The sequence below is a fragment of the Amphiura filiformis genome, chromosome 2 (genome assembly GCF_039555335.1).
Source record: "Amphiura filiformis chromosome 2, Afil_fr2py, whole genome shotgun sequence".
Lineage (NCBI taxonomy): Eukaryota > Metazoa > Echinodermata > Ophiuroidea > Amphilepidida > Amphiuridae > Amphiura > Amphiura filiformis.
The window spans coordinates 58,778,267-58,804,058 of NC_092629.1; the positions used below are offsets into that span (position 1 = coordinate 58,778,267).

Consider the following 25,792-nt stretch of genomic DNA (forward strand, 5'->3'; position numbering starts at 1 on the left):
AAAAGAAGGAATGAAGAAAGAAGATGAAGAGAAAGATTGTTTTCTTTGGGTGCAGTTTTGAGCCACGGACCCCTCAGTTGCTAGACACACAACTGCAATTATGAACCATTGCTAGATTATAGTTTGGTTTTAAATGGGTTTTATTGCCTTTTGCAAAGGGCACACAAGCAGGTGCAAATTGAGACGACAGTAACGCATGAGAGAGCAACGTCTTCACGCTGGCCGCACCTGATTATGTCGTTTCAAGTTTAACGTTGTGCGAGAGAGAAAGATCCCTACAGAGCAATACAAATCTCGTTGGTGTCCACGCACTATATTGTGATATGAGTGACCGGAGTAAAGAAAACATCCTCCTTCCAGCCTCTCAGCTTATTTTTGTCCCAATCGTCACCCGCGAGATTTGCCTCACCTGCCCATTGGTCATGTGACTCCATTAAAGTCGTATCTGCATAAAAAATTGATAGCTGCCACATTTGACGCCAAACTAAAGCACTTTTTTGAAATAATGTAAATTGGTCTTTTCGGTAGATACAAACAGGCTAAGTTGTGATTTTAATCGTAAATATGTTATGATGATGCGCACATATGTGAAGGTCATCACTGTGCATGTTGAAATGCGCAGTAATGAGTATATGTAGAGTTAAATCGCAAAGGTGTTTGGTATATTCCGAAATGGTCTATAGTATTTTATTGCTTAAATCTTTTCATGTTGAGTAAATGCTCCAGCAGTTTTGATATGAGAAACATAATATGTATAACAATGCCCCATAGGATAGTACATACACTTTCGGCGTGGTTACCACAATTTACCATGTTTTTGTTCAGACCATCTAAACAAAATATATCTTGGGTGTTCAATTTCACTAGGTTTATGAGAAATATATGAGCTTTCTCCTGATACCAAAAACTCAGGTTTGATGAAGAAAAATGGGGACGAGGCTGTCGATTGGGTCAAACCCTTGTAGTTGCTTAGTTGTTGCGAGTGATTTTGATCAATTTGGTCATAATCCCACTAAAATTCTCCATCAATTTCAATTATGTAAACATTTTAAATAATTTATACTCGGATCAGGGCCATTTATAAATTTCCAGGAATGAGATCATTTAATTTATGCATTGAATTTTAAATGCACTACTAAAACACAGAATGGCAGCTATGCTCTTTCATAACAGATACAGCGTTATTGCCTTTTACAAGAAGATATTGGTCGTGTCTAATAACAAAAATGCCTGTTCCAGTTTAGCTGGGACCGGATTAAAAATAATCTGTTGTTTGGCAGGAATTAATGGAATTCATAAGGGAATGCGTAAGTACCAGCATATATGAAAAGCAATCGCAAAAATAATTGGGGTGGAATCCAATTTTGATATGACACTAAATGGATCACCAGTGTCGGTCGGTGCAGTAGGTTGGATCTTGACCATCTCTCCTAATATCCCTGATATACCATATACAGTATAAATGGTCAATTCTAGGGGATAGTCGAGATTAAGGTTATTGTCAGAGTTGCCAACTTGTGGGTAGTCCATAGATTGAGGTATCACTAGGTTCCTGTACTCCCGCAAAAATATGAGACCCAATATGGAAAAATGCGGGACTCTTGCAAGATTGGATGCTTGTCAACAACTTTTCACTTAAATTCCTGTGTAAGTTATCAAATTTACTGTAAATCTGAAAGCATACAGAAGGCCCTAAAATTCTTGTGCGAATTCTTCAAATTTAAAAAAAAAAAAAAAAAAAACAAGAGAATGATAACAATGATTGGGGGAGGGGAAGGAGGGACACTAGCAATTATCATCTTATGGGCAAATAGAGAGAATTGTTTTATTTTTATCATTGAAACATCTGCCCTGAGAAATGAAAAACAAAATGAAGTCTATAGGCATCTGTCATCCTAAATGAATAGTGGCATCATTACCATGATGTAATTTGACCATTTGACTGGCTGGAGAGAATATCCTGATGGTCAGAGATGGTCAGTGACAGGGATCACAAACAAACTCGCCCATCAGGACACAGTTTTTCAACCCCAATACACCTGCACACTTAGAGAATGACCTTTGCTGGGTACAAAAACTCACACTCCACCACATTTAAGGTCAACTTTTTGGCTGTGGTTGTTGAATGGCATTCAATGAACCATGCCACTGGAGATGCAACCATTTTAGCTCCTAGTTAGTGGTCAGTATTGCTCCATGGTGCTTTAAAAAAATTTCACGCCTCGGTGAAAATTATTTTAAAATTGAGCGTGGCATCCAGAGGCTAGGATTTGTGCAAGGATTTGTGTCGTGATTTTATTAACAGCAAACTGAGGTTATATTGAAATGGGGAATAAAAAATGGGCAAACTGATGAGAAAATGAGTTTATGAAAGTGATCTGCATCGAACGTTTGCTCCTTCGTGACAAGGAATCGGTGATTCGCCTTAGTAAAGCAGACCTTAAAACAGGCCTCGAATTTTAATTCTTTTGGGGCATCCATTTCAAGGCCACTGAGCAAAGACAATGAAGGGCACCAACGTTCCAGCAAGTGATGATGAATGCCTTGGAAGTTGACAAAGGTCTGGGGCACCAAGACCAAAACTGAAGGCATGCCTCCCTGAAGTCTGAATCTTCCCTAAAATTTAACTGTACCAGGAAAATGACCTAAAATATGTGTTCAACTTTCCACATGCACTTTTCCCTTTTAATGGAAATTTTTATTTGATCAGCATTGAAGCTGTTTCAACAAAGCTGAAAACTGAACACATTGAATTTACATTTTATAACACCAAGCTTTTAAGGAGCATCATGAAATAAAGTAGTGATGTTTTAAATTCATATTTTGTAACCGGCCTGTCACTTTCTATCCTATTCCTGTCTTCATAAATGGTATAGAACACAACACATTAAGCAGAGATAAAATGATGAGTTCGAAGACCCCACTCTCTCACCACCTTGTATGGTATCAACATGAAAGGGAGAGATAAAGTGAATATAAGATGTAAGACAATGAGAGGAAGGAAAATTGTTGGTTAACGAGGATAAAATAAGGAGGAGGAAATTAATCACAAAAGATGAGATGTTTAAGTTCATTTAAGAGCAAATTGGGAATGGAAGAAACAAGTAAAAGTGTGAAATAAGGGAGGAAATGGAAAAGGAGTAAAAGGAGATAAAACAAATTGAGAAAAAAGAGTGAAATGAACAAAAATGTATAGAAAAAAGGAAAAAATGACTAAAAAGGAACACTACGAAATCTTAATTTTGTTTATATCTGATGAAGAATAGAGATAGAATAAAGGAAGAATAAAACTGGACTGTTCCAGTTGAAATCCATATACCCTCTGTGGAAGACATGACTTTCATCTCCAACATAGGGGGTGTAGATTTTGAATGGAGTCGCCCATTCAGGTAAGATTCAGGAAAGATTAAGGTCATGTCTTCCATAAGGGGTGTATGGTTTTCGATTGGAATAGCCCATTGATTAATGGGAGAAATACTTGAGGAAAATCACAAATGGCTGCAAGTTGGCATTTTCAGTATTTTGAGACAAAATTCTCTTCAATATAAGCTTTAAATGATATATTACGCATTCCTATTACTTGTTTGGAAGGTAGTGAAAATTAGTTTACAAAATGTTTTGCAAATTTCTTTGTTTTCTATTGTTTTTTTGAGAAGTTCAATGTACCATATCCCAAACCTAACTTTTGCGGGCCATTTTCAGTGGATGGTCACATATATATATCTCTAAATACAGCATTGAAACTTTGTATTCTGTCCAGTTAGAACGTGATTTATTTTTCATATCTTGATAATTTTTTCACAAGCTAGACAGACATATCATGATAACGAGGCGCCAACGGTAGTTGTGTGATTATAAGCGATATGTAAGCCATTGACTAGCTCTAATAGCACAAACTCATCTCTTCCCATGTTGCATTGCTAGGTCACATGATGGACCTCGCTATTTCTTTGCTTTTATAGGTGGTCATTTAGAGAAGATAGCTTACACTTCTGACTTCCCATAATGCATTTCTTCTCTACTGATTTGCTATTCAGTGTAACGTGGCTCGCGATAATGACATGAAATACCTCAATTGCAAGATCTGGATGAGCTCTGTTAAGACAATGCTTGTCACCATCAACCCATGTTGCATTTAATAGAAAATCAGTACAGGGAAGAAATGCATTGTGGGAAGTGTAAGATAATCATCTCTGGTGGTCATTCATAATAGAGCATCAACAGGGTCATGGGCTGGTTATGAAGAATCTGACGCATTGCATCATGGGATAGCGTGAGTGTCTGGTGTGGCCGTGGACTAGTGCTATAGAAGATTAGCGACATGGTATTATCTTACCTAGAACCACTTTCACTGATGAACACATAAATGACACCGTCATAGATAATAACTAAATCATATTCAGCGCAACGACTCTACCACAATTTCTTAAATGACCGGGATTAGGCACAGATTGGGAAAGTGGGCAATATTTTATCGGAATATTGCCACAAACAGCAGATTTTTGAGTGAATTCAAAATGGTTTGTTGCACCTTAAGGGAACAGCATGGTATCAGCTAACATAAAAGCTCATTATGAATGCATATTCATTGGCATGCCTGGACATGGGAGGTTATTATAATGGTGGGCAATATATATTAGAGCATCATGATGGACAATATCTATTTCACATCAAACAATTTTGATGTACTACATCATGGAAAAATAAGTCAGTCAGTCAGTCAGGTAGTCAGTCAGTCAGTCAGGTAGTCAGTCGAGTCAGTCAGTCGAGTCAGTCAGTCAGACAGTCCAGTCAGTCAGTCAGTCTAGTCAGTCAGTTCAATCGTTTGGTTAGTCGGTCCGTCCGTCTGGGTGTCCGTCCGTCCATCGGTCTGTCCGTCGGTCGGTCTGTCCGTCGGTCAGTCAGTCAGTCACATATTTTATTTAGTCAATTGATCATTCAGTCGAGCCGGTGGTCAGTCACCCAATCAATCAATCAATCATTAAATCAATCAATAAATCGGTCGATGGAACGATCGACCATTATACTGTCTACAAATGTTTTAAATTTTACTGTATCATCAGTCTATAAAGATTGATTGGGATCGATCAATGTGGTCTTGTGGTTGTCTTTAAAACGAAACTAAAAACAAACTGTATATGTATGCATGTGTGTTAAGTTATGTTAATAACCAGTTAAGCTAGAATCTAGATATCAGTGCAGCAGAATTGTACTAAGTGGGGCGGTTGAGATGTTGGTCAGTAAGTTCTAATGTTACTGATGCTGCATCTTGTTTGTTAACGAATGTTGCGCTTATAATAACAGCCCAGGGGCTAATGATGCGTAATTACCAGTGGTCAGCCAGAACATAATGCAATTTGACCAGGATCATTTATCACTCGGAAGGAGAGAGTAGTTGGCCAAGTAATATTGCACTTCCAAGATACTTTAATGGGGAAATGTGAAGTGTAACAAGAAGTGTCTTAAAAAAAGACAGCACCATGGATCATGTTTTATAATTTTGCATTGTAAATTTTGTGTGTTTGGCACAACTAACCGGATGGGAAATATTGGTATTTATTGGTAAATATCACCTTTGACATAAAATACATGTTTTAAAAAGAGTGAAACTTGGTTAACTAGTTTATGAGGAATATTTGATCAATATGATGAAAAAGCTGGATAGATTTAATTGAAGCTATACATTAAGAAGTTCAGATCAATGAGAGTATGGTATATATTTGTAAATCAGTGACTACTTTTGCCTATAGATGTGAAATTAGTCTGATATCAATCAAAATCAAAATTCAGTTCTCAATTTCATTAAATGATCCACTTTAATTAAGAGCTTTATTTTGCTGAAATTCTCATCATAATTAGACTTATGGTTCCAGAGATATGGTCATTTTAGTGTTGTTCAGAACAATAAAATACAAAGGACGTTTAATGATTTCTGTTGCCTATTGTGATAGGCACATTACTTTTATCTATTTTTGTTTTCACTTAAATTATCTATTTTTGTTGTCATCGGACATTGTGAATATGCTGAGAATACATGTCGTCAACTGGATTCATGATGTATTCATGATTTCTTAAAATAATCTTGAGCATTAAAGAACTCTCCATATTTTGAGAATGTAAATTAAGTATCTGTTAGTTGGAGCAAACATACAAGCATGTACATATATAGATCTTGAATACATTTCCCCAATTTTCTAGTTCACACGTTACTTTTTCATCTGCACTTTCTTGTAATGATGAAAACATCACATCACAGATGCACGGAAATTGGAAGGAAACGAATCCGACTTGATTTTGGTAACTCGAGATACGAGATGAACTTCAAAGGGAAGACAACTATCATTCCAAATTTGGCATTTGTTTCTGTTCTATAGGTTAAATATTGACATAAGAATAGGTTAATGTTCTACATGCTGGCTTCATAAAAAGTCCCAAGTTTTCAGATATTTTCTCAAAATATCAAGTGGTATCTCAAGAACTGCGCAACCAATACTAGGCTTGTTTGTACTCATTTTAATGCATTTTTCATGCCGATTCCAAATATGGTCATGAAAATGTACAATTCTGAAATTTTTGATTTTTGAAGGAAAATTTGGAACTTGTCGTCTGCTGTCGACACCCGTGTGGAGATGGTTATAAATATAATTACGATTGAAACAGTAACAGCAATGCTTGTCAAAATGTAAATGATATATATATTTTGGGTGTAATGCGATTCAGGTTTGTTTGCGCTGACGTGTCGTGCGTTGTACCTCCTCGGGAAAGTAAACACGTTTACAATTGTTGTATTATTGTGTATGTTGTATAATTTACCGTCTGTTTTTTTTTTTTTTTTTTTCTTATTGTTGCAGCCTGTCACAAGGACAAAGAAAATATTCGTTGGAGGTTTAGCAGCGCAAACGACGGTGGATGATCTAAAGAATTACTTCCAACAATTTGGCAAGGTAAGTGGCAGCTCGCTTATGGAGGGCGCTTTTTGTTTTGAATTTTGTGTCAACATTAAGTTAGAGAAATAGGTGTAAGATGCGAGATAACAGGCAAAAAGGAATGTCAAAGCAAAAGTAACGACAAAATGAATGAACAATCAACAAGTAATAACAAATTGGCCTATGTAGTGAACTTGGAAAAGAAAAATTGATTAGGGCCCCCTCTATAATCGGCATCTATTATCTTTTATGGCAAATAGTTCAAGCAAGGAAAACTAATCAAAGTAATCAAATCTGGTAAAATTCAATGTGTTGGCTAATTGCTGTTGTGAATTTTGAAACCTAAATACTGATTTTGCATGAAAATAATTAATTAGGTTCATTAGGTCGACCAAATTAAGGGACTTTCCCCGATTACGATTTTCAGAGCAGATATGGCCAAAATTGGACCAATTCGGAAATGACCGATCACCGATATGATTGGTTCATCAATACACTCCACCACACCACACCACACCACTGTCCACACCACACCACACATGGGTCTGAGTGGTTCATCATTACACACCACCACACCCGAGCACATGTGGAAACACCCCCTCTAACATACACACCTACACCCCCACACTAATGCACCCCCACAGCCAACAGACAGACAATTTTTTTCCCATCAAATAAACATGTCAATAATTCCCTCTAGTATCCAAGTGTTATACCAACTATATTGCGACAACTACATGGCTTTATTTGCCATCCTTTTTCTTAAGCTATCAAGTTTCGCATCATCATGATACTCCCATTCAATACACAAAAATCTTCACCATTTGTGAGCCCTATTATCCATCATTTCTGTGTGTCAATAAAAATGTTCCCCCAAATACTAAAATAAATTTCATTATCAATTCATAATGCACCGACCATCGATGGTTGGGAATTGTGAAATCCCGTTCAGTGAACTTGCTTTTTTTATATTCTTTTCATTCTTGCATTGGTCCGTGCAAACAAGAACATTTAAAAATAGTCCCAATACATCATTCTAACTCTAAAGAACTGGAACATGAAATACGGTGAAAGTGGGAATTTTTGCAGAACATTAATTTTCCGCTTATCACGCTCCACACACTTATTGTGAAAATAAAAAAGCATGGGACACCGTACGTTCTTTGATGCATATAGTTTATGTATGAGATCTCAAAATCGCAAATTTAAGAACAAGTTTTTCGAAATTGTCAAAGCGTGAAAAATTACATGTTTGAACATTACTGCTTTTACAGTAGCGAATGGAACTGAATGTGAAAGTGTGAACAACTAGCGATACAAGGACTGTTGTATAAACGGGCTATTCCAGTTGAAATCCATACAACCCCTATGGAAGACATAGCCTTAATCTTCCCACAGAGGGGGTGTAGATTTTAAACGGATTCACCCATTCAAGTAACCCCATTTGAAATTCACACTCCCTGTTTGGAAAGTTGGAATTTTTTTTGCACAACATTAATTTTACAGATTAAGATAAGGTCATGCCTTTCCACAGGGGGTGTATGTTTTTCAATTGGAATAGCGCAATGAATTGTTTGGATCTATGTTAGGGCGTCTTTTGGGAGTTTGTCCTGTGACATTTCGGGCAACATTTTACTTATTGGAAGGTGATAGGTGTGGATGGTGATATTTATACAAAATGAATAATAAATTATCAACAGATGCAAGAATGCAATTGTTATTAGATAAGTCGGAAGAGTGATGATCGCAGGGAATTGTCGTATCGTTTGGCGGAATTGGTGGCGTGTCTGTGAGGAAAATCTTGAAAGATATGAGAAAAGATTTGTATGAAACAAATGTATCCAGGGAAACCAATAAATGTGAAAGCAGACATATACATACAGAATACACCCCCCCCCTATACACCCCCACGTGTAATCGCCTCCCAAATGTGGAGTCGTCGTCTGAATCCATACTCAATCCACATACCGAGGATTTTTTCCGTCATTTTGTTTGTGTATTTTTTTGTGTGTGGAATTTAACCTAGCAACTGCGGACGTTATATCTCATAGCGAGAGATAGCATATCTCTCGTTTGCAGACCTCCAGAAACCGAGGACGGTCCCCCATTGCAGAGTAGTCCATGGTTTAAATGTGAAGTGCGAGTGTGTGTCCTTGTTTGCTAGCAAACACCTATGCACCCCAGTCCCCTAACCTCCCCACTGGTAGGCACATCCCACATGCATGATGCACACACACCCAACATGAACAAAACAAAAATAATATTTTCATATATGACAAATTTAATTCAAATTCAAAATTAAAATCCAGTAGATCCATAAGTAGTACGTATTCACTCAGAAGTTAATCCTTCAATTTGTAGTGTACAAATTATAGCTCAAATATAACTCTAATACTTGTTAATAAAATATCAAGTGTCAGCGTGATGTGAAATCACCTAAAAATCAAGTGAAACACAAGAAAAACATCTCACCAATCTCTTGTATTTTTTCTCTTGTACTTGTTGCTTTGAGTTCTGTGAGCTAAAATAAGTCATCCACATTAAGGCGGCTACAAGTCTGGCCCAGCGGTAGTGCTCGAAAAAATACCTAAATAACACACGACTCGCCGAAACCCCATCCCTCACAATTCTCCGATGCCGTGCATAGCCCACGTGGGTGTAAAGGTGTGTTAATCCCATACACACAGTGTTTTTGAGTTTGATAACGAGAGTTTAACAAGCAAACGTCATGGAAAATCGGGCCAAACCATGGCAATTATGTTCGTATTCATCACTTGTTCCCATTCATACCCAATGAAAAATTTGTGCGGAGCTTCATATTGTCACTAGGATCCACAACATGCTCATCTATCAGGGCACATTTCTTTGACCTCAATACAGTTGCACATTCATTGAATTGAAATTTGGGTACAAAAACTCATCCTCTGCAACGTGAGGTTAAATTTTAAATTATGTTTGTTTTATTGAGGTTATTGAACTGTGCCATTGGGATGAGGCCATTGTGGTCCATAGTGTATGCGCATATATTGGCCATGTTGAATAAAACGGTGTGGAATTTCAGATAGAACAAAATTATCACAACATACAGAGTGAACTGGCCTAATTTTTGGGATTGATCGTAGTCCAATTGGTGAGGGGTTACTTTTTCTCACTTGAAACACTACAAACAATGGTGTATATTTGGAAGGTGCTGGACACATTGATACACATTTATGGACTGAAATAATTTTACCCACAATTCAGTTGCAAATCGAAAGAAGTTATCTTACCCTTCCCAGAATCCTTTGCAACATGATGCATCACCTCAATACGTCAGTTTGAATTGGCATCCTTGTTGGTACGTTATCTATCATTGGGTAGTAAGATGGGATGTTACAGAATTCAGTGTAGAATTCCAGTTAAACTTCAGTTAAGATTTAAAATAAAAAGAATCCAATGTGATTTATTGTAGGCACAATTTCTAATAAAATGTTGTCATTAAGGACTGAATCTCAAAGAAATTATTTGAGAATGAAGATAAACTTGTCAATAGGAAATCAAAGTTCAGTAGGCCTACTATAGTTTCAATTTTTTTTAAAATTTAAATATTTCTGAATTGTACGTTTTCATGACCATATTTGGAATCAGCATGACAAATGCATTAAAAGAAGTACAAGCAAGCCTAGTATTGGTTCAGCGGTTCTTAAGATAGCTTCTGATATTTTGAGAACTTGGACCTATTTTTATGTTGAAGCCTATATGGCTTAGCAATAGCATGCAGAGTATTAATGGTTTCCAATGTAGTCATTCAACTACCGTGACGAAACACATTAACCAAATTCAGTGGATTTCAGAGTTTGTGATTTAATAAACTGGTTTCATTCATGTCAATTGCTAGGAATAGGAAGTGAGGGCTTTGTGAATTTCTGTGGGAATTTATTATACCATTGCATGAGTCCCATGAATGACGAGGGTTACAAAATTGGCGAGTTTTCTTTTGGTGAGTTTCCTGAACTTGTTTTACTTCAATTATACTTTGGTATATGAATTGTGTAGGTGTAAAAGCAGTAATTTTCATCTCTTTCAGGACGTCTCTGGACCGTGTTATACTAAATTCATCTCTAATATACGCCCCTTATGAAATAGATTACTAAGTAATCTATAACCGCGAAATCATCACCCCGTGAAGGTAGGGAAGCCCGGCAACAGCAAAAAAATAAAAAAAAAAAATTTGGGCTTAAAACAGTAAATTATATCCTCTTCATAAATTTTTCTGCCCCTTCTCCGCTCTGTCTCCAATTTGATCTTGCCTGAACTTGCTGTGTACTCTTTTAACTCGGTTGTATACAATCTTTTCCATCACATCGTCTTAAAATTCTATTTCACGTAGTACGGCACCGCCCGACTGACTCACGATCAACCAAGTCAACCATTGGTTAAAGTACTCGTGAACTAGTCAAATTGTCAATGAGTCTTTAAATGCAGCCATGCGAATCTGTCAAAATTACGACACTCATGCAGCCGTGCATGACCGAAATAACAGAAAACAACATGCTGTCGATGGAGAGTAAAATATTTTTAAAAAAGTTAGCGCTATATCGGTTATTGCAGTTTTTATGGTTGAAAAAAAAAAGTTGTTTTAATATAATATTTGGTTAAGTTTGTTTGATGTCATTTGAAGGGAGGGAATTGAGTCAACATGTTGGGTTGTAGTAAGCATGTCATTCATTATCAAATTAGGTTTTCCTTATGTGATGGATGGTTGGTTGGATGGAGTACATTAGTTCAGCTTGGCTTGGTTGTTTGAAAGCCTATGTGTGGATGTGGTTAGGAGCTCCGTTTGCAGGAAAATATGTGTACTTTACTTGCCCCCACAAAATGTGTTGTTGGGTTGTATACAATGTATGTTTGGATATCAAATAGCCTAGGCTATATTAGTAGGTGTCATGATTGGTTTATGTCACAGGCTTAGTGGCGGCACCAGTAATTTCTTTTTTTGGGGGGGGGGGGGGGGGTCAACAAATTTTACGCAAAGAAAAGGCAAGATAAGAATAGCTCACATTGGAAGAAAAACAAGTTCATATTTATGGAACATTTCTTAATTCATAGATGTTACTAGGTAAAACAGCAGATGAACATTTCTTAATTCATAGGTGGTACAAGGTATGATACTATGAAATAGTGTGACAAGTGCTTTGCCAATTGTGAGCTACATCATGTGTACATAATCCAGCCCAATGGCCCCAATGATGGACTGTGATGGCAACTACCAATATCTTTGCTTGGAGGATGGTCAGTGCCATGAAACCGTGCTGTCGTGTGACCAAGGATCATGCCCACATTACGATATAACCTGGGAAGCGACCCAAGAGGAAGATGCAACTTTTAAAATAATTAGTAAATATTGATATATTTATTGTGGTATATAGGCCTATACTATCACATAGGCTTATGTTTTGTGTCAGTCAAGTTGGGTTGTGAAGTTATTGCTTTTATATGCAAGCATAGGTCCTGACAATCCACCCTTGTGTGTGTATGACCGAGCAATTGCATGATTAATTTTAGTGTGTGCATGGTTTCGATACCACAACCAAAGAAAAACCACCATCATCGCTACTAAACACCATGCACTAGGAGGGGAAACAAAGGAAAGTTTCGAGATAACAAAGGAAAGTTCAGAAGTTTTTCTCAGAATAAACACCCCAGAGTCGTATTAAAGTCAGAATGGTGTGTTGTAGTGACTTCACACCATCTTCATACCAGAGTCAGCATCATAATATTACTGTGTAAAGGCCTACATGTCTAATTGAAGCAGTCCTGTAATTAAGGCCAAGTTCAGAATATGACAATGTCCCTATAGGGACCAATTATCCTTAATATAGGGAGATATGTGTAAATCCTGACAAAACTGGCAGTAAATTGAGCTATAGCAATGTCCCTATGGTATAGTAGGCTTGTCAATGTCAATTTCAGATACATTGGGATCACCCCATCAGTCAACATGTATCAGTTATTATTTCAAAATATGTAAATTTTTGTTTGAAGTAAGTTTTACTAATATTTACTATTTTTCAAACAGTTTTAGTTTTAAGAATATGCTTGTGAAAATAATGCTGTAGAAAAACACGAGGTACGAGCGCAGGAAGTGGAGTGATGTGGAAATGTGGATAGGTGAAAATTTTAACATGTGAAAATAAGCAGTTGTTGTGCTGGATGAACTTACAAGTTGAAGTTCACCATGAAATAGAATATCCTAACAATCTCATCTGAAGGGCAAAGGTCATCTATTAGTGTATATCTAAGGATTTTGCCTGTGGGATTGTTTATAATTGATATATCATTCATTAGTGTATGATTTCAGAATGGTGGACTGGCACTACTATCTTGGTAGGCTACTCTGTAAAAGTGGAAATTTTCACAGCACATTCATTTTCGTGCGAAAATAAAAGCACAAGAATATGTTCTTTTAATGTATAGGTCTATGTAAGAAAATTCACAAGTCAAAATCGTCAAAGCGCGAAAAATTACATGCATGAAAATTACTGCTTTTACAGCATAAGTGTCAATACCCATACCCAATTTTTTGTACTTGAATCGGAGGGTCACCAGCCCTTTCAGAATTGCAAACTTGACTTATGCACATCATCATCACCATGCTAAAACAGTTTGTATAATACATTATAGCTATGTGCAAATTTCATTTGAATTATGTGAGAATAATATTCGTTTTTAGATTAAAAATATTGCACTGAAAAGAAATAATTCAGTTTTTTTTTTCCAAACTAGTCCTAACAAAATTTTTTTGCAAATCATTGTATATTTTAAGCAGTATTTCATTGATAACTTTGCTCTAAATTAATTGTGATGTAACACATACTAATGCTTCAAATGAGCGCCTGGGTTCAAATATCAGGTGATAGTAAATAGACTATAGGTTAGCTGCATCCCTACTATCACAGTATTAGGTCATCCTGGGTTAACCTTCTGATTTGCAAGCGCTGGCTCCAGGCAGGCGCGCATTTCCTCGCACACTGTTTACTATTGGACCCACATCTACCTGTTGGTTATCAAGGAGCTACTCAATACCGCTCACGAGCAGATTAAATTTTTAAAAAGATTCTATTTTTGTGTTGTTTTACCTCAATTTCTTAGACCTATAGTTTCAACTTGTCATGCAAAATGTTGATCGATTTGAGCAGCGGTGACGATTTCTTATGTTGAGTGAATGTGATTCGGAGAATCGGCAGTGTCGGGGAAGTGGCTAAAAGGGATAAGGTTGCAAAAATATTCTAGCGGTGAAATCAAAATTGGTCATTGAAAACCAGCTCATTGCAAGCCACACCAAACGAGGTCATGTAACCTGGCCTCGTATCACCTGTATTTGCAGCCTCATTTCTAAGGAATCAAGCGCATATCTGTACAATTGGACTGGACTTTGCATCAGGGAGATTCGGCTAAAAATGATACCTAAATTATTGATGGGTGTATTTGTTCGATATAATTTGTGTATATAGGTCAGGACGTTGGCCTCTAGTAATGAGATTAAGTCGAAATCTATACCTTATTTTTTCTGCTGTTTTAGTGTGTATTTGATTAGGTGGGCCATTGGATAGCTTCAGCTTATCCCAAAAAAAATAATCTGGAATGAATGACAGAGGTACAAAATAGATAAGCATTTTACATGGATATGCCTCAACCTTTTGGGTTATCTAGTTTTGAATATTTTTCTGTAAATGGCAAAAGAATCATACAATATACATGTAGAAACTTTCACATACTAATGCTAAGTTTCGGATTAATCATCAGTACGCAATAGCTGATAGCAGAGGCAGATTTTAAATATGAGGAGGGGGGGGGGGCAATGATGCCTGGCCCAAGTTATGGGGGGGGGCAATGATACTTGCCCATAGCCACCAAAATATTTCGGACTAGCCCCCCCCCCCCTCCCCACCGGTTCCAGAGCCACTGAATACTGAGTATTTTGTGGAGACAAGCAAAATGTGGGCAAGAATTTTAGTTTGCACTAAATCAATTCAGTTCAGTTCAGTTTTATTTTATCTAATCATCATAAAAATACAAACAACATGCTACTATGCAATAAATAATTGGTATGTCAAGTACATGGATTATCTCATGAAAAAACATACCATATTCTGCACATTTTGAAAACATGATATTATAAATGATTATAATACTACATATTTTTTTCTTTTTCTGAGAAAAAGTGAAATTAAAGTTTAACTCAATTAAAAGCATGCCCGAGTCAGGTGAAGATGTTTGATGATGATAAAAAAAAGCCAATCAAATTATTCCGATTTCATGTGCTGAAAAAAAATTAATAACCAGTTTATTTATGTGATATAATTTTTACCATAAAATAATTGCCACTTAAAGGTTATGCTTCAATATAATATGTATGTCCTGGGGTCAAGACAACCCAGGACTAAGTGTTGTTTCTACCACAGAAATACTCTCATATTTGTGTTTATTTGGTACCTGGTTGCTAGGCAACGACACACGATGTGATCATTTGAGCTGCAGGAAATTATCGGTGTTGAACAAGCAATTACATTAAATATGCATTCAGCAATTCAACCCTATATAGGGTATGAGAATTAATGCTTGGTTTGGATTTGTATTCCATTAAGGGATCTAAAATGAGCGTTTATTGCGTTTCGATAGTTTTTTTTGTGGCACATGAGAGCACCTCAGACCTATCGAATTGTATTCTGAATCTGAAGCATGTCTTTCTGATATCAAATAATTTTCATTTTTGAAAATCACAATATAATGCAAATTTTATGACAAATTATAAAAATTTGATATTTTTCGAATTTTTGATATATAACAGTCCTCGAAGTAAATTTGATAAATCTAATGATATATTCTTAAAGTGTATGTAGCAGGGAGGAAAAGCCGACGGTCAATTGAAAATGTTGACCTTTCATATTGAAGATATGGATTTTTTCCCCAAAAAGACCTAATTTTTTTTTTTTGTTTTTGCTAAAAAATCCAAATTTTCAATTGATAGTCGAAACCCACCTACATACACTTTAAGTATAAATCATCAGATTTATAAAGTTTACTTCAAGTACTGTTAAATATCATAAATATCAATTTTTAATGATTTGCCATAAAATGTGTATTAAATTGTGAATTTCAAAAATTCAAAATTATTTGATATCAGAATGACATTCTTCGTATTCAGAATGCAATTCGATATGTCTGATGTGCTCTAATGTCCCAAAATAAATACTGTCCAAACGTTCATACCCCAGCCCTTAAGCTAAAGAAACGACAATTTAGCGGGAAAATTTTAGTGAAAAACGTCAACTTAAAACATGAGACTATCAATATTAATTTTCAGACAGACACAAAATTTCAGAATGACCAAATTTATCAGCCTGAATGTGACAATATTTACCATGGCTACATGTGAAAATATGAGGGATTACTTGAGTATTTGATTGGGTTGTGGCAGCAATTTGTTTTACTTATAGAGTGTATGCAATAACCCAACCGGAACGGTATAACAATTGAAATGGCAGCCATGTTGGATGACAGTTCTAAGATAACTTAAGATGACAGAGGGACAGGTCTCTAGATCGATTCCACAACCATTCATACCTGTCACATGTTATATTGTATTATCATGCCAATCTTCCCGTGGTACCTTATGGAGGACAGAATTTTATTTAAATGAGGATGACTCTGTCATGAGTGGCATTGTATTGCATACCCTCTATTGCATTTATTGTTTCACAAGTGTCAAATTATTTTTTCGCACACCCGAGGCCTGGAACTAGCGAAAATGTTTCAGGTTTTTGAAGTTAAACTCTTTTATCAAAACGTGTCTTTTATTTTGTTATGTGTGCATCAAAACCATCAATCAGTGATACAAAAACACCTTACTTATTTAGTAAGTTGATGAACCGCATTACAGGAATTAGGTTGCCAATTAATTGCATTGGAAGAACATAATGTCTTTCTGCAAAAAGAAAATTGACAGTTTCTCATTTCATAGGCAATAATGATCACCCATCTCTGACCTGCACCAAAGCTATATATTGCGACTCGGGAATTCATTCATTCACTCACTCATCGTTATGAGTCCAGGTGAAACACAGAATATGGTGGCGATGCTGGAGTAGTGAGCGATTCCTCGCATTTTATTTTGCACGTTAAAGTCAATGAGGTCAAATGGAGCCATTGTGTCGTTTCATTCATACGCAACCTGCATCTGTCATTATCCGTAGCTAACATACTGCCATGCAACTCTATGCACTCTTATTTTCGCAAGGGTTTTATTTTCGGGAACATGCTCATCTATCAGGGCACATTTCTTACACCCCAATACATTTATACATTCATTGAATGACTTTTGGGTACAAAAACTCATACTCTGCAACTTAACCTCAAAATCTGCACTAGTATTGTTTAATTAAGGTTATTGGACTATGCCATTGGGATGAGGCCACTGTGGTCCATACGAAATAAACAACTTGCACAAAATGGCAAAAAAAAAAATCTTTTTGTGAAAATAAAACCGTATGAGGTAGCTTGCTTGCTAGGATACTTGCCTGCAATGTGCATTGAAACCTATCTGAGAAATGGACCAATTTGCTCGTTTTAACAAGTTTCACCCAAAGTTTTTAAAGATGCAAATTTGAATTGCTATGAATATTTTTCTTTCAAATGGTTTCCAATTGTAAACTCTGCCTTGCAGTGACATTTCATGCTATGTGGCTATGAATATTTTCATCTATGCAAATTATTTTGTGCGAAAATAAAAGCATCTCGCTTTCAATATAATCTCCACAAGTTGACATCCTACCCCAATATGTATCTCTCAAGAGAAGACGGAGGAAACAAATATCCAAAAGTAGGACTGAATTGACCTAAGTTAAATGCAAATTGACTGTTGAATGACCTGATATGCAAATGAGATGCAAATGCTATGCATATAGGTCGTATAGTGATGATATGTAGGAGTTAGGAGTGTGAGTCTCAGTGCTGGCTTGTGTAAGTCGGTTTGTATCGGTATGGAAAGTGCGCATCGTTTAGTCTTGTTTTTACGCATCCATTGTAGATTGCTTCATATACGGAATGCAATACATCGGGCTGTTCCATTTATGGGGATTGACATTTTGACATGACATATTTATCAAACAATAATTTTGAAGCCTTGTTCATTTTTCTCAAATTAAATTGTAAAATGAAATAAATAAATTTCAAGTTGCGTTATTCCCTTAAGGAAAACTCCCTTAAGCAGAACCGCCATTTCTCGTCATTTGCATAACTCCACGAGGATGAAAAACTTTGACCACAGAGAAAATATGTATCGTATATGAGATCATTTCAGTTAACGGGGAAAACCCGTTCTATCCCGGCAGTGAGTGAATTGGCTCAATTCTAATAGGATTAAATCAGTATTCACACAGCATTCCAATATGGTTGTGAAATAGGTTTCAAAATTATATCATTATCAGAGGGAGTGTGGCACATATTGGAACAGCAATATACCATTATAATACTCCACTATGTTGTATTCCTAGGGAAGGGAGTTGTTACAGGCGTTGTTAAGATTTCATAAATACCATCGCCTCCCTTTGGACATTTTGTTGCCAGTTCTTGAAGTCTGATAATTAGATTTTGATTTCTTAGTGGAATTCCAATGAAGATAGATGAATTGGAATTCCTTTGCATTTATGAAATGTTTTTTTTAAATCAGTAATTTAGGTGGTAGTATCAAGATCTAATTAATTTTACATTCAATGTAAACTAATCAAAGAACCTTAATTCCTTCTCAGGCTTCCAAATGGTGAATGAAAAAAAAAAACACTGGGAGGTGGGATGAAAATTAGAATAACCAAGTATCACAAATCCCCCTCTGTTTTGAAATGGATGACAAAAATGATCCATAGTAGATATATGGGGGAGGAGGGATGAATATCAAAATAGCCAAGCATTATTTATCCTTCATAACAAAAATGATAACCTGTCATAGAAAGGGGAGAAGGGATGAATATCGAAATAGCTAAGCTTAATTACAAATAAATCACCTCCTCCCTCCTTGTTTGGGAGGAGGGGTGAATACAAATGTGGTGACCTACGTTTTGAAAATGGTGACAAAAATGTGTTCTGTTACAGAAATGGGGGCCGGAGGGATGAATATTGAAACAGCCATGCAGTGCAAATAACTTGACCTCCTCCCTGTGGATATTATGCTGTGATTTTGTTCCTCTCCTTTTCTGCCCCTTATACTAGGCTGTACTATGAGGCCTCAATATGCATCAATGCCTTGTACCTCTGCTAAACTATAACACAGTTACTCTTCGCCAGAAGGGACAGGGTTTTATTCTTCTCGTTTTCAACCTCCCATGGATGTTGAATCGCTTCACTACATGTCTTGATGATATGATCAGAAACAAGAAGAGGGTTACTGCCTTGTAATTTTCGAACGTCATTACTGTCATTTTATATGAAATAGGGGGCAAATTGTTCTAGTTTTCATTTGAATGAACGAATGATCGATCCAAATTGAGTCATTGAATTAAGGGGTCAGTGTTTTGTCTGACCGACTTGACCAAATGGACCTTGCTGGACACTGATTGAATTAGTATTGTACAATGACACGTGCCTGATGGAGATGAGGCTATCGCTATGGTGACCTGCTTCCTTAGAATTAAATCAACGAGGAAAATTTGTAGTGAAGAGGAGCTTGATTTTTTTCTTCTGTGGTTCTTATTTGGAATAACTTAGTTTATTCTTGTCATGGACTACAGCCAGTAAAAACAGACACGTTTTGGCGTGGCTGTTTTTCTATACTGATTCTCAGTAAATCTATCTTACTACGCATGACCTGAGGGGTCAGGAACAATCGTAAAGGTCAAATCGTGCTTGGCACCTGGTTACACTAGCCTGGCGGGCCCTGGTTAATTTGTTCGCGGGAGGAAGCGAGGCCACGTATCAGCGGGAATTCGGGTTTGTTTTCCGGCATCCCGTTGGTTCAGGTGTCTACCTTGTACCTGTAGTCATGATGTCCTGTGTGGAGCGACATTGAAACCTGTGGGACAAATGGAGAAATACAGAAATGAAAAGCTGTAGGCTTTCAGCCAACGCTGATAATCATAAACATTCTCATGTTTCAAGGCATGGTTCATCAACCCTCTATATTTTGTACTGTCACAAAATGACCTTTCAGTGGGGTATGGTACTAAAAACCTCATACTCCTGTTAGATGGGCCTTAATGAACTATGCAGTTGGGAATGAGACAGCTCAACATGCTAGTGTACTAAACCTGCACCCAAATGGGCTGGGAAATGAGACCCATTTGGGCTCAAAGCTGATTATTCATGTAGTAAATGTACACATAATCGGGTGCAATCCTATGTCACTTATGGATTTTTTTAAAACTTGGGCTGTTTTGGGCTGCGATGGCCTGCAGGACCATGGCATGGAAAAACTTGAAACCTGCACAATATTTTGATTGTTAGTAATACCGAACCTTCATTAGGTTTTGACATTTGACCTAATTGTCAAACAGCCCAATTCTTCAATTAGACTAGTGGATTTTTTCTTCAATTTGTAATTGTGATATGAGTAACTTGTACTAATATTATTTGATAAATTTCTGTCTAGTAAAACTGTGGTGATATGTGTTTACAGAGAGTTTCCGAGTTCTTACATTCATTATGTCACACAATGCGACCCAAAGCATTGCTATGTACACAGTGCCAATGACCTCGTTGCGCTAAACACTTGGAAGTCATCTTTCCTTTTTTTAATTGGCATATCTTTTTTTTTTATTTCATAAACTAAGCGATTGAAATTTGTCAGCATCCTTGGCAGCGGCGCCCCATCGCTATGCATGGATGCCTGGGTAGTTGCGTCGTATTTCAGGGACGTTTAACTCGAGCCAAGTTTGGACCAAACTATTGATAATTTCCTTTAGTTTACTCTGAGTACGTTCTTAAATAAACACCGCTGCTTGTCTAAACATCTCTATCCCTAAACAGCAAGTTCCTGTTTCGTACACTGTGGAAGGACATTGCCCAAGTGGGATGATGCTGTCATTTAGTGTCACTAGCCATGTCATTGTTTTTCTTCCAAGACGGTGTTTGTTTTGGTAGGGAAATGGGCTCTCTGGGGATGAGGCTGAAAGGTCAATAGTAAGCATAGCAAGAAGGAATTGTTTTTGCAGAATTAACATACAAAGGTATGGTGTAGTAAGAAGACTGGACAAATGTAAGTTACACTATGTGTACGATTGATACCGTGGAAAACAACAATAATTAGATATAGACATTTTGTTCAAAAAGTTAAAAGACGTGCACATCAAAAGGTAACAAAGAGTACGTGTCAAACTGGTGCAAGTCTTTCCTCTTCGCTCAAAAATACTGACCAAATTGTGGTAAAAACCTTTTGGTTGTTTTAATACCAAAATTTAACTAGATTGAAATGTCAGAAAGAGCATAAAATGTATTTGTTCTGGTAAATTATTTTGGGAACAGTTCGGCAATTTTCCGCCAGTCCCACCTGCATCTTTTTTTATTATTAAGGGCCGAAAATAGGGAAAAGATATTCCAAATAAACGCAGATAATTAGAAGTGTTCATTTTTTGTGGCACTTTTCACCTTTTTTCTGAGGTCATCTTTTTCTGAGGTCATCTTCCCCCTATCCAACCCTCTCTGGGTACGCTCCTGGATTTCCTATACCATTGAAAACAACATCATTTTAATGCATAGAGATTGCACACTGACCTATAGGAGTCAATTTAAGTCAGTTTGTCTTTGGTTGCATGTTTTGCTTTTTCAAGTAACAAGGTTATCTCCAGAATCATCATTTGCGGTCCATCATTATTTATATAGGACATGCTTTGACCATCACAGGTTTGACCGTGTTAATATCTGCGAAAATACATTATTCAGTAGTGGTCAACTCTAAAATTTCAGGTTTCAAAGATGAGCAAATCTTATCATTTAACCCCAGGCATTTTACTGCATGTTTGCACCAAAAGAACAAATCCAATTCATGTTTGGACTAAGTGAAGTGTTTCCTATGATTTTCAATAACTTTTTGGTACACCAATGTCAGCTACAGTAAAAGGACAAAAAGGACACCGTTTCCTCCCCTGAAAAAGGTCCAGCTTCAATTTTGAAAGGGAAACATATACCTTTGGCCACAGCTTTTACCTGGCCATCACTTATAATACACAGAGTTGCTGAATCAGTGAATTTGTAGCCCAATTTGGGCTACTTTTTAAGATTTTCTTCACAACTTTTGACCATTTCCGGTCCCTCCCATAGACACCAATTATTACGAAAATATTTTTGGTTTGCTTTTCAACATCGCCCCCTCCCTTCCACCTCGGCAATTTTTGGGAATTTCATGTCGCCATAGAAACGGATGGCTGAGAGAAAATTGGGTGATATTTCAGTGATTTGACCTGTGATTTGGGCTAAAAATGGACAACCTTGCATGACTTCATGACTTCTGAAGAATTGATTTTTCTCTTGGCCATCCATCACTCTCTCTCTTCCTCCTGTCTCTCTTGTCCTCTCTTTATCTCTCTCTCTCTCCATCTCCTCTACAGTCATGTTATGGTAATCGTACATCTTAAGGCGACACTGTCGGCTCACAAATCATTGGTTTATATTTCTGTTTTATGATGATGCACATTCATAATGTTTGTATGTTTGCGTGTGTGCGAAACAGTGTTAGGTTGGGTAGATGTGTTTTTAATCTTTATAGTCTAGTTCATCTTGAATGGTTGGTGTTAATTTTACTCCATTTTGATCCAGTTGGAACGAGAAAGGGGGAATGGATCAGTAAGGTGAAGAAGAAAAAATTATATTGGTGGTTTTTAGGGCAAGAAGACTATCTGCAATAGCTGCCATGTGTCGTATTTTTTAAGGTGTGTACAAAATAGAATGCAGAAATTGTGAAATATTTATATGGCAGCTATTGCAGTTACGGCATTGTTGCGCTAATTCCTTCAAAATATTATAGGCTGGTTTCCCTAGTCATGCGGCTCCCATTAAGGACTACTTGATTTTATTTACCAGTGCTGCTGGCATATTTCAGGATTTGCTCTTTTCTGAGTGTTTAAAGAGATTGGCTTTCTTGTGAGGCGCCAGTTTGCTGCATCAACGACCACATCTGTGAAGCATGTCTTCCCATCATGCAATGTGTCGCATGTATTTAATAACCAGCACATAAACTGTAATATCGCCAAATTGAGCCAATTATTTTTAATCGTAGGTTTGAGATAATATCATAATTGACCTTGTTCTACGAACAAGTACAGGGCTGTAGAAGCGGGGAGGCCGTGGCCACTCCCGTTTTGAGAAATTTATTATGTATTCTATATATATTTCAAATTTGGCGCATATTTCTAATTTGGCCGCCCCACATTTTGATGGCGCCGTACCTCGCTACAGCCCTGAACAAGGGCAAACTGTATAATTTACTTTATCAGGGGGTTGTGGATGTTTGCAGAAAAAAAAAAAATAAATAAAATGATAACAATTTACTTTTTCATGGTAATTTTTGGTATGAAAATGGGTAGTTTGTCGTATGTTTGAAAAAAAATGCCCCAATTTTACCTGTTAAGTGGAGCCCAAATTAAAAAAAAATTCTTTAGAAATTTGTGTTAAAACTTTTGGGAAACTGCCAAAAAATTGGTATAAATATGGGTCCACATTTAGAAGCATGCAAATACTAAAAGTAGGCACATTTGAATTAATTATTACAATGTATTTTGCGGGTCACGCCACATTTTTCTGATGAAATTTGGGTCATGGCAAAAAAGTTTGGGAACCTCTGCTATAAAAGCAAACAATAGCAGGTCTATGTGCTCTATAAGCAAAATATCTAATACTCGATCATGAGAGGATGTACATTCTGCATTAGTGTACTTTTTGTAGAATAACACAATCGCGCGACCTACATGACCAAACTTTGACCTTGCCTAGCGACGACCATGTAATAGGTCAATTCTCAAAAACTGTGTTTGCGCCTGAAGTGCCGGTCTTTGCGAAGTACGCTCGACGCAAATATCTGTGCGTACCCATTGCAAGTTCTCATGATTGCAAATTAGATATTTTGCCTCTATAGTGCATTGGGCTATTCCAGTTGAAATACACACTACCCCTGTGGAAGATTTTGGAAATATCTTCCACAGAGGGAGTATGTTTTTGAACGGTAATTGTTCAGGATTCAATCATTTTAAAACCCATACTCCCTCTGTATCGTGGCTTCACTTATATCTTCCACAACTGGAGTGACAATTTCAAATGGAAGTTACCCAATTGTCTATTGTATTCAAAACTCATACTCCCTCTGTGGAAGACTGCAGCTAAATCTTCCACAGGGGCAGTGTGGATATTAAATGGAATAGCGCATTTGGTGCATTGCATCCTGGGAAGGCTTGATTTTGTGTTGTGATCAATGACAGCCGAGTTACGGAAAAAAGAGGGGGAATTGTATAAGTAAGGTAACTATGGATTGCAGGTGGCATAGATTAACACACACTATCATGCCCAAAAATTGTCTCATTTACAGTAGCAAAGTTCTCAAACTGTTTAATGAAGCAATATAACTTGAAACTTGACCTCAACATGTGGGGGATGAGTTTTTGTACTTGGTACATTCAAAGTTCATTCTATGAGTGTTTAAACATTGGGGTTGAGGAACTGTGTACCTAGTCATTGTAATGTGATATAGATTAAAACAAAATAGTCTCAGTTATAGTTGTCAAAGTTCTATGACCTCCATTTAATGATCATAATTTGAAAATTGACCTCAAGTTGTGGAGTATGAGTTTAGTACCCAGCACATTCAAAGTTCATTGTATGAGTGTACAAATGTATTGGAGTCAAAGAACTGTGTGTCCTGATGATTGTATTATTTCAGATCCTAATAGCAAATCAAATATGGTGTATTGGGCCCCATCTTGGCTTACACACCTACTTATTTCACCCTCCCAGATATTCAGATCTTACTCGTCTCTCCTCATTGCGGGCTCTCCTTATTGCATTTGAAAACTATTCCATTGCATTTTTTATATTATTTTTTAATATCTCACTTTTCATTGTTAAGGTTAAATTGCAAACATCAGAAAATCACTTTATCGAATGCTGTAATTTCATCTGACCTATAATATATTTTTAGCTTGAATTGGATATTTTTTGAAGTATTTAAATATTTTGGAAAAGCTTCTGATATTAATTTTTATTGCAAAATGATGATTACGGCGACGACAAATCCCGAGCAGACTGTAGGGATTATATGTTGTAAAGGTTGCATGTGCCTCTTTTTTTACAAGGTTATCCAGGATTTTATTTTCACAAGATGCAAGCGGAAAAAGTAAATTCCAATTTGCTTCAAATTGGAAGTGCAAAATTCAACGGCTTGGTAATCACACACACTGTGCTGTATTGCCGACGGCAACGCATCGATGCAAGCCGGAAAGTACATGACCTACCTGCTGCCAGGCAGAGCAGCAGTAGCTATCCGGATGGCCGGCCACGACTCAGTGACTGGCCACCAAGCGGCGGCGACGTAACACGCCAATATATCGGTCTAATCTTGAATTACTAAACCTTTTGTAATCAAGTCGGTGCAATAGCGGAGCCTTCTTGTTTTGACCAATTCAGAGAATCCGTGAATAAACGGAAGAGGCCCCACGTTTGTCTTCGTCTTTATTGTTTGGAGTTTCATGTGTGAGGTCAGTTTTTACGATGTGATGTGAGAGAAATTGGACTGAATTAATGCGCACAGAGCTTCAAAGATGGAATCTATCTTATGCAAAATCACTTTTTTTTTGTCAAATAAAAATTGGGTAACTCAATTCACACCAATGGAAGGTGGTATATTTGGCTAT

At 36.9% G+C, this 25,792-nt stretch overlaps 1 protein-coding gene across 1 annotated transcript in view; it reads left to right on the forward strand.

Annotated features, from left to right (window-relative positions):
* Positions 1–25,792, forward strand: part of LOC140146463 (uncharacterized) — a 384,283-nt gene that overhangs the window by 134,412 nt on the left and 224,079 nt on the right. Inside the window, 1 exon segment of the mRNA XM_072168322.1 lies at positions 6,852–6,944. Within this exon segment, the coding sequence (XP_072024423.1) occupies positions 6,852–6,944 (93 nt within the window).